Source organism: Sturnus vulgaris, chromosome 5, assembly GCF_052056855.1.
Source record: "Sturnus vulgaris isolate bStuVul1 chromosome 5, bStuVul1.hap1, whole genome shotgun sequence".
In the NCBI taxonomy this organism is placed as follows: Eukaryota; Metazoa; Chordata; class Aves; order Passeriformes; family Sturnidae; genus Sturnus; species Sturnus vulgaris.
In genome coordinates, this window is record NC_142247.1 from 62099129 (window position 1) to 62112929 (window position 13801).

Consider the following 13801-nt stretch of genomic DNA (forward strand, 5'->3'; position numbering starts at 1 on the left):
TATCTCTTCCTGACCCAGCATCTTCAAGCTCTTCAAGTGCCTCATTTTGAGTTATTTGACAAAATGTAGGTGGAAAAAACCGGTATCAGAAAAGTGATCAGGCAATTTGGCATTTTTCTTTCTATACATTTTACCAGCTGTTACAACGTATATTGATATAAATGTGTGGTATTGATGATGGATGGATGTAAGCAATTAAAATGAGAGCAAGACAAATTTGTAAAAATATTAATCTCTTTTAAAAAAAAATCATAGAGAAACAATTTGAGAGGTTACTGCAGTTTCCAGTGGTGAAATGCTAGTACATTTCCAGTTTAAACTCTGGTATGATTTTACTGAAAGCTATAGGTGTTTCACCCTTCTGTTTGGTCCTTTCCTGAGTAGAGGGTTACTTGTAACTGTAAATAGGCAGCTTTTATTTATGGGCAAGCCTTGTTCTTTGCACTTGGCTGGAGCATTTTCTTTGTTAGAGCCTTTTTTGATGAAGAAATGTTTCTCTGCAGAAATGGGAAAGCATGCAAGAGTCAAGTCTGTAGAGCAAGTTACCAAAATGTGCCACATCTTCCTTGTGTTCACAGAGCAACCTTTTCAACGTAGATTTTTCCTTTCTCCTTTTGTAATATCTCTGGGGGAGTTTCCACTCTTGCACATGAACCATTTTGTACAATAAACATGAATTTCTAAGTTTTTTGAAGCAGAGATCAGGAAGTTATTTCTAATAGTGCTATAAGGTATTTTTTCCAAGAACTGGTGAAGCAGAAGTCACCATTTTTCCTGCATGTCTTGTGGTATCAGTTAGCCCTTAATCAGGTGTAAAATTGAACTTCAGAAACAGCTACATCTCAAAGTCCAACGAAACCAATGCTTTTGAGTTTCAGGCTGAGTATTTTTATGAGTAATGTGAACAGTGGAAATAGAATAGAATTTTTATTAGGTTTGCAATGAGATTCAGAATAGATCACAGAAAAGTACCATTTGGAGTGACTTAACCAAGGACTAAAAGAAGCAAAAGGGATGCAAACAAAAAGATGGTCATTGCGTTTCTCATATGCACTACTCTGTAGATGGTAGGCTATACTACAGCTAAAAATAAAGTCACAATTTGGGGCAGCCTGGAATGTTAACAGTCTGACAGAGCAGGGAAGTGATAATTGGTACCACTACTATTGGTTATGTGAAAATTCAAGAGATTTGCAGTAGATTGAGAGAAAAATACGAAGCTGGTTTGGAAGGAAGTCTTTAAAATAAGAAAGAATAGGAATTTGTATATATAAAGTCTTTATAGAAAACAGTATTAAAAGCTAATTGAAAATTAGCTCTGAATTTCATGGGGCTTTGTGCTTGAACAGAAATAGAATACCTTATATACCATATGGAGATCCCAGCATAACCCATAAAATGCATGAATGCAGTTTGTTGTGATCCATCCAAAGCATGCTGTGTAACCTCAGTCTTGATCACTTTCCCCTCTGAAAGGTCATGGTTATTACTGCAGTCATTTCTTCAAAGGTATGATAAAAAATGATTACTTTGCTGTCTCTAATTGTGTTTGATATGTATTAGCTGAATTAGCTATTTTTTTTAATCAGACAAATCATGTGAAGTGAATCTAAGCCCTGTCTACTATTTAGCTCTTCAGAAGTCAGTCCAGAAAAACCACATTTACTGAGATAATTTTGATATGGCTGAGTATTGAGGGCCACAAATATTAAGTAAAAGATTTTAAACATTTAAGTGAAAAAAGAATTCCTTTATTTGAGTTATTTTTTCCTTGATTCATTGCGTGTGCTTATAAGGTGTATTAATAAGGTATACTTCTTAGGGCTGTGGAAGAAAGAAAAACTCATCAGGTGGTATTTTGAGAAATAGCACTTAGCTATGTTTAACAACTTTACACCTCTTCACTTATTTTACACCACTTGCACCTCATCCTTCATGTCTCTCTTGGGTTTTTTGTTTATTTTTTAACCTATTCATTCGTAACATTGTTTACTATATTTCTGCCCTTATTTTGACCTCACATTTTTAGTTGAGATCCAAGAGCACTTGACTACTGTCTTTCAATAGTCCTTCCTTTGTTAAGACAACTTCAAATTTTGTGCAGCTTTAAATTATGTTCGTTTCTTCAACACCCACCCCTACCCCTTCACTCTTCCCTCCTCCTTCCTTTTGTCATTTAGCTCAAGAACCTTGAACTACCTTTGTATTGTATTGATTAAATTCCTGGTTGTCATTCTGCCAACCTTTGTCCCATCCAAATTCTAAAATAGGGTCAATAAAAGGTGAAAATGCTGGTGCATTTTATACATGGATACATTTTAAAAATTATGATAGTCATCATCTGTCTTTTTTATTAGATGATTGAGGATATGAGGAGGATGGTGGCATGAAGTCATATTACAAACAAATTTTTACTACCTCATCAGTTCCTGAGTAGATTTAAATGAAACCAAAAACTTATGCATATTACCAAAAAATATTAGCATGTTGTGTTTTAGCTTTGCACCACTGGGGACAAGGTGAAGCAAGAAGCTAGGCAAGTGTAATTTTAGGGCTTATAGTAAGAATGATTGGTATAACATCAAAGGCAAATGCTGGAAGTGTAGTAAAGAAGTAGACCTAGAGTAACATACTACCATTTGTAATGTATACATTCTTTATGGGCTGTTTTAATTTCTTTTGCTCTTGTCTGTTGTTTGCAGCATCATGGGAAAATTAGAAAGACCAACTTCATGAAGAAGCATGAGAAGGTATGTATTTTATCTTTCTAAGCTGAGCTTGGCAGCAAGTATTTTCTTTCTACTGTACTTGTGGGTTTGTATTTCATTTTGTGTCATTGATTACTGTAGAAACAGCAGAACTGCAGAAATAACACTTTCTGGTGCACTTGTTTTGTGTGCTACAGATTTCTGTGACATACAGGTGTTTTTATTTCGTTGAAACTGTAATATAAAATTGTCCCCTAAGGCCATATTTTATGTACAACAAAATGTGTTTAATAAAGCTAGTTAAAGGACATCATAAGTGGAGTTGCCAAGTATCAGCATTTCTCTCGAAAATAATTTTATATTCTTTAAAGAATTTTTATAGAAAGATTTCTATAATGAGGGAGATTGAAATACAAGGATAAATAATTACATATATAGTGTTATAAATAGATTCATTTGCTTCAGTTGTGTGACAGTTTATGTCAATATACCTTTGCCCAGAGTAGCTTGTCTAAAGACTGATTTACAGATCAGATTCACCTAACTCTAGTGGGTGCCTGCATCTAAACCAGTTTATAGCTTGTGCAGAGTCAGCCTATGCAGTCATTGGAGTGTAGGATGTGATTTGGCTCATACTTAAGTAGGTTGTTGTCTTGGTTTAATTTAATTTCCCCAAAAAATGTTTTGGTTTAATTTTTCGATTCCCGACCAACGCACCAAATAATGTCATGATTTTGATTTGCCAATTTAAATATACTCATTTTCTGTTGTGAGACAGAACCAGGAGCAAAAGAGCAAGGCAGGCCTAAAACTTAAAAGGCTATAAAAGAAACTTTATTAATTACACAAAGAAAGAGATAGGAAAAAAAACAATTCAGAACAAGATCTTCAGACCACTCTTTCCTCCCCCTGCCCATTCCTTAACAACAACATACAAAGACACTGCAGTCAGTTCCCCACTAAAATAATCTTATTCAGTTCACTTCAGAGAGAGGAGCTTCCTCTTGTTTGGCTATAGGGATCTCTTTCCCAAAAGGGGGAAGGAAACTGTTCTCTTTTGACTTCACTTTCACAAGTAGCAAGCGCCCAGGAACTTGCAATCGTGGCACTCCTCCCAGCTTCACAGCCTTCCCAGAGCTGCGTGTGTGGGCCATGTCGAGCTCATGGGGTATTGCTTTTGTTTTGGAGCAGTTCAGTCTTTAAAGTTCTCTTCATCTCTTTTCTCTCTGCTCATGCTTCATCCTCAGAAAACCGAGATTCCCTTCTTTCCTCAGGGCAAAAGATTCTCAACACAGGTGCTTTTTGGTCAAATGATCTATCAAATGGAACACTCCAACCCCCCCCCCCCCATGTCTTTTTCTCCATGGTTTATAGGAATATTCAGTGTAACATCAGTTCATCCCTACAATGTACAAAAGGATTTTCAGCCATCTTCACAGCATCTCCTCATTCTCCTTCCATCTAAAACAACTTGGCTCTTGCTTCACTGACTTCGGAGTATCTTCTTTTTCCCTTCTCACTCCAGGGAGGATTGAAAAGTCTGCAGGTCTTATCTGAGCATTGAAAGAGTTAAGATTTCACACAGGGGAGAAAAAACAAGGCTGCAATCCTGGAGCTGTGCCAAAATCTCAAAAACCCAGCCGTGCTGGAAAAGGAGCAGGGGGAGCTGCTGGGCTCTTATTGGATCTTAAATCAGCCTCTTCTGAGTCTCCCCGGCCACTCTTGATGGCCACCCCTCCTCTCTGCCGGGCCATGCCAGCTACCCAGACAGGAGGCCCAGGCCTGCAGTGCAGCCAGGCCGGGCCCTGTTACCTGCACTGCCGCCAGAAAAGAAAGAGAGCCAACGGGTTACTTCTTCAAAATGTGTGTTCACAGAGCGAACTGACTTTCTCCAATTGGTTATTCTGGCTGTCAGTAACTAAGCCAGTCTTCAATTGGTTCCATTCAACTCACAGAGGAAGTTTTCTCATAGAGAAAAACCTCCGAGTCCATTCTTCACCAGGTGAAACTAGCACAGTTGTATGTTCAGGCAGATGAATTGCACCACAAATTGTATTGATTAGATTTCTACTGGCTATATTTGGAACTGAGGAAACTGGTTTGGCTGTCTGTACCTGCTTGGCAGGAAGCTGACATTAGATGAAATAAATCCTTCCTTAAAAGTTCAGGTATATAGTAAGACTAAACATCTATTTTGTGCGTCTTAACTGTGTCAGTCCAGAGGCTGTGGGGTTTTTTTTAATTAGAAAAAATGGATCATGTGAATGAGGGGAAGAAACTGACTTACCATTGTATTAATTTCCCTCTTGCTGATAAAAGTAGAATTTGTTTAGTTTCTTTGCATGGTTTGCCTGGAATGATGCTTTTAGTGACAAGTGAGAGATTTTCCTGCTGAATCTATTTTTGCAGGTGAAACTTTTTCAGGTGCCAGTCTGTCAGAAGATCAAGTGTGTTGGTGTATTTTTTGTTGGAAACGAGTTTGCATATCTTCTTCAGCTTCAGTCTAGGATTTGTTGTGTATCAGAATTTATAGCTTGAAGCTGAACATGCTTCATTCATAGAGCAACCAGAGAAGTTTGAAAATGCTGTCTGCATTACGAAAAAAGGGAGACTTACCATTCAGTCTTCAAGTATGTGTGCTATAAAGGTTAAAAATTCAGTCAGTTGTGGTTAAGGAGTTTCTTCTTTTTGTGCAGATACTTAAGTTTGGGTTAAGCTTTTTCTCTTTAAAGAGCTCTTGGGGTTCTCATTCTTGTTTGTGAAATTTTGGAATGTGAATACACAGTTTGCGGTTGTGGGATGGTGGAAGGCTTAGTGATGGTGATGGAGAAGCTGAACAGAGGGAGCATGAAACTGGCACAGCAGATAAAAAGCATGAGCACACACAGTGGCAACTGGGGAAAAGTCTTTTTGAACAATAAATGTATTGCCTTGGTGAAAAAGTGATAGAGGGCATACAGAGTTTGATTTGATGGCTATAAAAGGTTTTGACCACGTTTTCTGACTTTGGAAGATATCTTTGTTTTTGAGAGATGTTGAGTCCCTTGCATTTTTATAAATACTATCCTGTGTAGCATTCTGCCTTATCTCCTTGCAGAAGATTTGTAAAATTCTAATTCCTAACCATGTTATTTTTGAAGGAATTTCTAAACCACTTTTTTTCTTCCAAGAAGTTATTCTCTTAGAATTAATTCTTCTGCTTTTTCTAGAGGGAAGCATTTCTTTTAGATAACTTGAAAGTTTCAAACAGTCCTCTGTCTAAATAGAGAATAAGAAATTTCTGAAGTAACTGTATGTACTGAACAGAGCTTCAGAGATTACTCCATGCTAACTGCATTTGCTAGCTGCTTGGAGTGCACTGATTTTAATTATTCTGCTTGTTGACACTAAAGAATATGCTTTGCAGAACTGGCATATATGGGAGCAGAAGGGCAGGTGATTGTACCGTTCATAACTTACACCATGTCTGCATTCTGACTGAAGATACCATGCTGAAGTCTTGGCTATGTGTTTCCATGATTTTTCATACTGCTTGCTTTGTTAGCCAAGAGGTAGCTTTGGGGACGCCTCCTGGGTTTGAAAAGTTAAAACGTGTATTGGAAATAAATTTTGGTTTTGCAGAAGAAATGGGTGGTTGTGTTTTACTGATGACTAGTGCCACAGAGGTGCTGGTGGTATATTTGAGGTGTTCTTCCCTCCAAGCATTTTGAAACAAACTTTACATTGAAAATCCTCTTTAATTTTGGCAGCTCTGCTAGTAAGAATAAATCAATGTACACTACAGAAAAGGCAACTGGATGTCAAAGTAGAGAGAATTAAGTGCAAACTGAAAATTAAACAAGTATTTCCCTTGTAAGAACTTTTGGAAGTGTGGGCCATAAATCTCTGTAGTCCTAACTGTGCTGCCTGAGTTGGAATACTGCCCAGTTCTGCCTTATAAACTGTATATCTCCTTTTTGCAGAATTGGTTATTTTGAAAATACTTAGCACTGAACAAATCAGGACTTTGTATTTCTTTGAATACAAGTGAATGCAATGTTACTACATAAAATAATCCATAATGCCTAAAATGGTCATCAATGTCAGCTGAGGTGTGAAGTGTGCACGATGTAAAAGAGCTCTGTAGATGTGAAGCTGAGCAAATATGCTGTGTTCTGGTAACACAGTTGCCTGTAGCTGGGCTGAAAGCTCATTATATAGCAGCTCTTACCAGCCAAGAAGCTGACCTTGAGCTCAGCCATCTGAACTCTTTATTTTAGCCAGCTAAACCTGTGGGAGGCATGTGCACTCTGAGTCTTCACTCAGCGCTCTTTGTGTTGCTTCTGGAATACTCTGTCCAGTTTTGTCCTCCTTTTTTGGAAGAAGTCTTTAAGCTCCCTACCAACACAAGCCATTCTGTGATTCTTTGAATGCCATAAAGCATAGCCTTTCTTCTTTATTCCTTAGATTGGGCAAGGTCATTAGACAAGACAAGTAAATGTATAAATCTACTGACAGGAAATTTGGCATAAGATCCTCTGTTGCACCTCAAAAATGTTCCTGTTTATTGTGCAGTTTGAACACTTGCCATGTTAAATAGATCTTTCTGCCTGTATCTTTTTCTTGATCCATAAGCATGTATTCATTGTTTTCCATAGCGTGTAAGTGGGCTGTGTGAAAGACTATTGTGAATCATAGTGCCTCCCTAGAGGCCAAAAAGATAAAAATAACATCATGTAGTACTCCAGAGAATTAAAAAGTGTTGTTTCTGTTGCAGACCAGCAATCACTTACTTGGGCCAAAGCCATTTCCCCTGGACAGATTGTTAGCTATATTATATAGTATCGTGGACAACAGGGTTGCTCCAACTGCAAATATATTTTCCCAGGTGAGTGTGTACTTACTTTTTTAATTTGCTTTTTAGTGTATGGAATTCACCAAGTTTTAAATGTTTTTTGTAAGTCAGAATTCTAATTAAATGTAATGAAAAAACAACCACAACAGGTAATTTAAGTTGAAGGTTCAGAGTAATATTTATCTGTATTATTAGCTCTGAATCCAGTACTTTATCTGTGTAATGGTCTGAAATCTGCTGATAGATAACTTTTCCCTGATCCCAGGCTGTGTTCTTTGCTGATCAGTTCCTTGGTTTCTCACTGAAGTCTGTTATCCTGTTTGCATTTCAGGTTAGGTGTATAAATGTTCACTGTCCCATGGCCAAAATTAGTCACCTTGTAACACGTGTTACAAAATGTAGTGGTGAAGAAGCAGCAGAGGGAATAAGGTACTTACAGGTGAACAATGTTTGTTGTGGTACATGTAGTTACTGATTTTCATTTGGACAAAATTGAAGTCTTGCAGAGAAGAGTGAGAATCCCGTTTCACTAGATGGCAGCGTAGCTATAGAAGTGAGAGGAATTAAGTCAATCTAGTACTTTCTCAAGAGCTCTGGGTTTGTCAGGTGTACTTTGACCAATTCTGTATATGTTAAGATGATTTTCTACTATTAATTTTATTCTTATTAATTTTATTATTATTAATTTTATATAATTTCCACCTTAGAAATTCTCAATTTCTTCCTTCTTTCCAGTTGTACTTAACTTGGATTTATTGAAATATTTTCCACCTTTCCTTGTTAGGTATCAAATTTAACTAAGTAATAATTTATTGTCTCCATTCATGTAAACTTCTAGGGATATACGTGTTTGTATTTTAGGATGTTACCTTTGTATTCTCTTACTTTTGGCTATCAAAAACATTTTGCTATACACTAGATGTGAATGTATTATATAACAGTTTTGTACAGTATATTTTCAAAATTTTCATATTTAACAGCTAAGAGAAACAAATTTCATTATTTAAATGTACAGCTAAGTAGTACTGAAGCCACAATTTTTGCATAGTATAGTTCCACTTTAGACTAAATTACAGAATAAACAAGTTCAATGAAATGCTTTGTTCTAATTTAGAGTTTGCACTAGGTGGCAGTGTTATCAAAGAATAGTTGTAATGCTTTATTTTCTGAATATCTGGAGATTAAGCTATAAAGATATTTAAAAACTGTGTATAATCTTAACCAGGTTAGGGCAAAGAACTTGAAATTAAATAAGTTTATACAAAAAATAAATGTTATAAATTATTTTAGAATATTTTTAGTTATAAATCGATTTTTGCATTAAATGTTAATTAAAAATATTGACGTGTCCCCTGTAAAGTAATAAAAAAATACAGCAGAGTTTAAAATAGGTTTGGAAAGTAGTTTAAACTAGGCATAACATTTAATTGCTTTTCTTTCTTGAATAGTTTAAAACAATTTGCATTTCACTGATTTTTGTCATTGGTTGTTCTGTAAATATATTTTTCAAACAAAGTAAATATTTAGGAGCTGGCTTATCTTGGCACTATTGATATATTTTACTGTTAGATAACACAGTCTTAACTTTTTTGTTTGTGTGTTCAGCATGGAAATAATTATAAAATTGTACAGAAGTTTAAAATGTTTACATCAAATATTTGGCTCCTTAATTGATTCACGATTAATTTTATGTGCTCTTTAATTTGTAAACTCAAAGGCTATACATGAACCAAATGCATATTAATTCTCCCCATGTACTATCAGAAAATAGCATGCCTTAGCTTTAAAGTTGATCAACAATCACAGTCAAGATTCAAGAAGGACTAGCAGCTGCTTTAAGATCTGTCACTTGCTGATTTCATGGCATTTCTTATTGCTTCTTGTTTTTCTGTATAGTTTCTATTCACATGAAAATTTTGGTTATTAGCTTTTCAAAAGTGAAACTTCTATGTTAATGAGTAGCAAAATTTAATTTTTCCTCTTAATGGTAGGTTTTACTGAGAATGTTTCATTTTTCTAAATCGATTTTCAATTTAAAATTTGAATCTTAATCTTTTGTCTTTTAATATTACACTCTTTAAAATGGTCTCATACATTCTTCAAACCAAAAGTTAACATGTTTGTTTTACAAGTGTGATCTTTGCAACCAATACAAAACTGAACAACTTCTGCTGTAACTTCTTGCTGTAATTAAGTTACAGGAGATAGAATTGGGCCCATTCATTTTTGGTTTTCTTCACTGACTAGTACAAGGGAGTAGCACAGGGTGGGGTGACGAAAGCAAATTTCCACTTCTGCAAATGACAATTTTTTAATTGCTCCCTTAAAAGTTGAAATTTCTCTTGGGTTTGTGCTCTTTTTAATCCAACTTTTCACACATCCAGTGAGGATTTTTTGAGACAAAGTTAATGTAAGGTTATGGAGGTTTTAATTATATCTTCTTGATCTCAGTACATGCGTTAATTGCTTGTATTCATTTGAGAAGTTCCCAGTGTTCATTTTTTTGCAGAAAATTCACAGTTTTTCTTACTAATTCGTCAGAAAAAAAATTTTAACATACTGTGTATTAGTATAATAGGTTACTGAATTTGTTTAAATTTATTTGCTTATTTTTTAAACCAAGAGGTTGGAGGTTAGAGAACTATTGATTTCTGGAGCCATTTGAGAGGACAAGTTCATAAAATGTTTTTCTTCAGATACAATTTTGTGTGATAATTTAACAGATTGAAGATGATATTGCAATCACCAGTGGGCATTCCATTCTGTGCTGGGACAGAACTTGCAGTGTTGATGATCTCTTTGGATATATGGCTGAGCATGTGGCCAAAGTGTTTTAAAAGGTAAAACATGGAGAAAATGGTGAATAAATGCAAATGCACTTTCACACAGTGCTTAAAACAGTGTGGGATGTGTAGTCTGCATCCTACAACAACAGAGAAGTCTTAAGAGTTTCCTTACTTGGTACAGCAGGAACAACCAGGAGTATTATTTGTGTTCCCATATGGACCCACTGTGCAGAATAGGAAATATTCATTGTGTCCAAGGACAATTACAACAGAATGGAGGGATACAAAGAAACTTTGTAAAGCCTCCTGAGAGCGCATTCTGCAAAGGTTCCGAGAGTCTATTCAGTCCTGGTTTGTGTAAGAGTAGTATTTCATTTTAGGCTTCCCACAGAAAACAGACAGAAATACAACATAATGCTCTTCACAAAAATGTGCCTTAGTATAGGGCTCAAATGAATTTTTGCACAAAGCATTGGGCAAGAATTATCAGCACCAGTTTAGTTTAAATGAGATCATTTTACATTGAAGAGGACAAGGGCTGTTCATATCACAAACAATGAGCATGTAAATATTGTTGTTACGGTTTACAAGCCAAAATTAACCCAATGTTTTTTATCCTACCAAAATAATTCAGTAATTGCTTCAAGTCAATTCAGTTCTCCTGACTATTTTTCATTTTCTAGATATTTTATCTTGCTTCTGCTTCCTTGAGAAATAGCTTTTCATAATGAGGATTGATTAGATCTGCTTCTAGTTTTGAGCTATGATGTTATCTAAGGTAAAATGGAATGAAGCCCTTTGTCTTGCATACTTTTGCATATTTTACATCTGGTAATATATCCCTGAATATTTGGAAAAACATCTAGGATAACTTCTCAGAGTATATAATAGCTCAAAATTACCAAATAGGTAACTAATCAGTAACTTGAGTTCTGTTTACATTTTTACTCTAATGCACTAAAGTTAGGTCATCCCAGGTTTGGTTTTAATGTTACTCATTATATTTGGCAAATACTTTCAGATAGTTGTATAGTTAGAATTTACTTCTGACTACAGTGCATTTGCAATCAGATTTCTAGGAAGGCTATTTATGATTATATGGAGGCACATCAGCTATCTTGCACATAGTCTGTATTTCATTTATTAGACGTTTCTTATCTCTTTGATGCTGGATCTAAGAAAAGCATTTGAATTTTCTAAAGAGTATCACAAATTCATATAAGTAATTCAGTTATAAATATGTAAGAATTTTGAATGAAGGTTAACAAACCTAAAATTTTTCAGTCTGTTGTAAAGATAAATAGCATTGCAAATTGTTGTCCAGAGAATAAGAACTTTTTACCTGAAGTTAAAATAAAAGCAGATATGAGATTTTGACTAGTGTGTTAAGTGCCAATATGATCTGGGTCTATGAGAAACACACAAACCACTGATGTACATAACATAGTTCCAGCTGGAGGGAGCCAGAGGAATGTAGTTTTCTGTAATTAAGAGAGGAAAAAAAAGTGTCTTTTCTTGAAATGTAAGAGTTTGGAGAGATTTGTTTGCTTTTTTTCTTGCTTTCTTGTCTGCATTACATGAATAGGGAATATCTAATATTCTTAATGTAAACTGGAACAGTATGAGGCAATTTACCTGCAAGACTTATTTGCCCCTGTTGTGTTGGAAGCATGCTTTATGACTTTTCTTTTTCAGGTGACAATTTGATATTTAAATTGTCTTTATTTGTAAATTGACAGCTCTGGTAAAATTTCAATTGCAAGATTGGAAAGATGCCTGGTTTTGTTACCTATTACTTGATTTGTATTATGGCTTATATATATCACAGCCTTTCTGGACACCAAATATCCACATCCTGATTATAGTTCCAATTCTGTTACTGCATTATTTTAGATTCCCTTGACATAGCAATTTGATAAAGAGGAATTTGATTCTATGATTCCATACTTCTGTGATTCGATTCTATGAATACTGTCAGTTAACAGTTTTTTTTTTCAAATGGAGAACACTCGTAATAGCTCTACAAGCTCCGATTGTATTAATGTTTAAAAATACAAAGTTTTTCATTCCATATTTGACAGCTCTTGACAGAATAAGAATTACTTTTTTGCTAGAACAGCTGTATTGTGTTCCAGCTTTCCTTGCTGTTGCAGGGACTGCTTATAGGAACATTTTGCATCTGGTTTTAACACTATTATTGAAGACTAATAGAATACTCTCCATTTTAAAAGTGAGCAAGTAGGTGAAATTCTACTGAAAAAGGTCTGGTATGTTGTTCTCCACTATTCCCTAAGAGGCCTTATTATGAAGCAGAACAAAGATTAGTGGAACCATTTTTATTTTACAGTATGCAAGAAATAAAGAGCATATTTTTGTACTATCAATACAAGATGTTGTATGTCAGTAAGTAGATTAATTTTAATTTTTTTTTTAATAACCAAAATGCTGGAAAATTGAAAGTTCCTGCTGATTCTGTTAAACCACCTTTCTTTGCTTCCTTATTACTCTGAAATTCCACAAGTGTTGTGCTTGTTCTTTTCTTTGGATAAGTGGATAGAGTTATTGCTAAAATTTTACCTGAAGTAATTGAGAAGTTTATAGCAGACATTACCTACATTAGTGTGGGGGATGACTTTGGAAGAATAGCATTCAGACCTTCATGACCAAAGTTTATATTGCAGTGAGATTTCTTGTTGCTGGTTGAATGTTTAAAAAAAACCCTTTCTATCTCATAGATAATGTTGCAAACTGATTCAAGACAAAATTGAAGTGTATCATGCATCTGATTTTGGAGAGTGTCTTTGCTCTGTACATCCATTGGGTGGTACTAAGATTTGATAGTTGTGAACAGAAGATTTGATAGATTTGAATGGTCGTGTACAAAAATGTTGATGATGTTAGAATAATTATTTTATACATTGTTGAAAGGTGGAATCATTAAGTAGTGAATATTCAGAAGGAAGATGATTGTAAAAGTTACATTTCTCTTGGACTTGATTGTGTATATAGATTTTCTCAAATTTTGTTTCTGGAATATAACCAAATATATTCTCACGTATTTCCCTATTTTTATCACTTCTTGAGTTCTGAAATTACAAGAGAGGATGTCATCAGCCTGTGCTTCTGTCATATTGATTCAACCTGAAAATGACTGCATTTCACTGTCCTCTTGCATCAGAGGAAGGTACATAAAATTGCACAGCTTAATCCATTCTGACCACAGGAGTTGTCATCTCTGGAATGATCCTGCTATAATTCCATGCAGGGGGAAGCATTTGCTTTTACAAAAAATTGAACTGTATGGAAAAAGGTCTTAAAAGCTTATTTTTGAATTTATTTTTTTTCCTTCATGAAAACTATTTAGAATTATGGTATACCTTTCTATCTGGTCGGTCAGAAGATCTTTAGAGCTTCCCAGTGACAGAAATGAGCAAATATAAACCGTAGACTCTGGGCTTATCTCATTCTCATTA

General features: G+C 35.1%; 1 protein-coding gene across 2 annotated transcripts in view; it reads left to right on the top strand.

Moving 5' to 3' along the window:
• ORC5 (origin recognition complex subunit 5) overlaps positions 1–13801 on the top strand; it is a 63740-nt gene that overhangs the window by 20026 nt on the left and 29913 nt on the right. Inside the window, exons 12-14 of one of the 2 annotated variants that reach the window (XM_088165845.1) lie at positions 2703–2750; positions 7465–7575; positions 7874–8144. In XM_088165845.1, coding sequence (XP_088021971.1) covers positions 2703–2750; positions 7465–7575; positions 7874–8017 — 303 coding nt within the window. In that variant the 3' untranslated portion in view covers positions 8018–8144. Of the gene's footprint in view, positions 1–2702; positions 2751–7464; positions 7576–7873; positions 8145–13801 lie in introns of those variants that run through there. The other variant, XM_014869030.2, reaches the window with a different exon arrangement.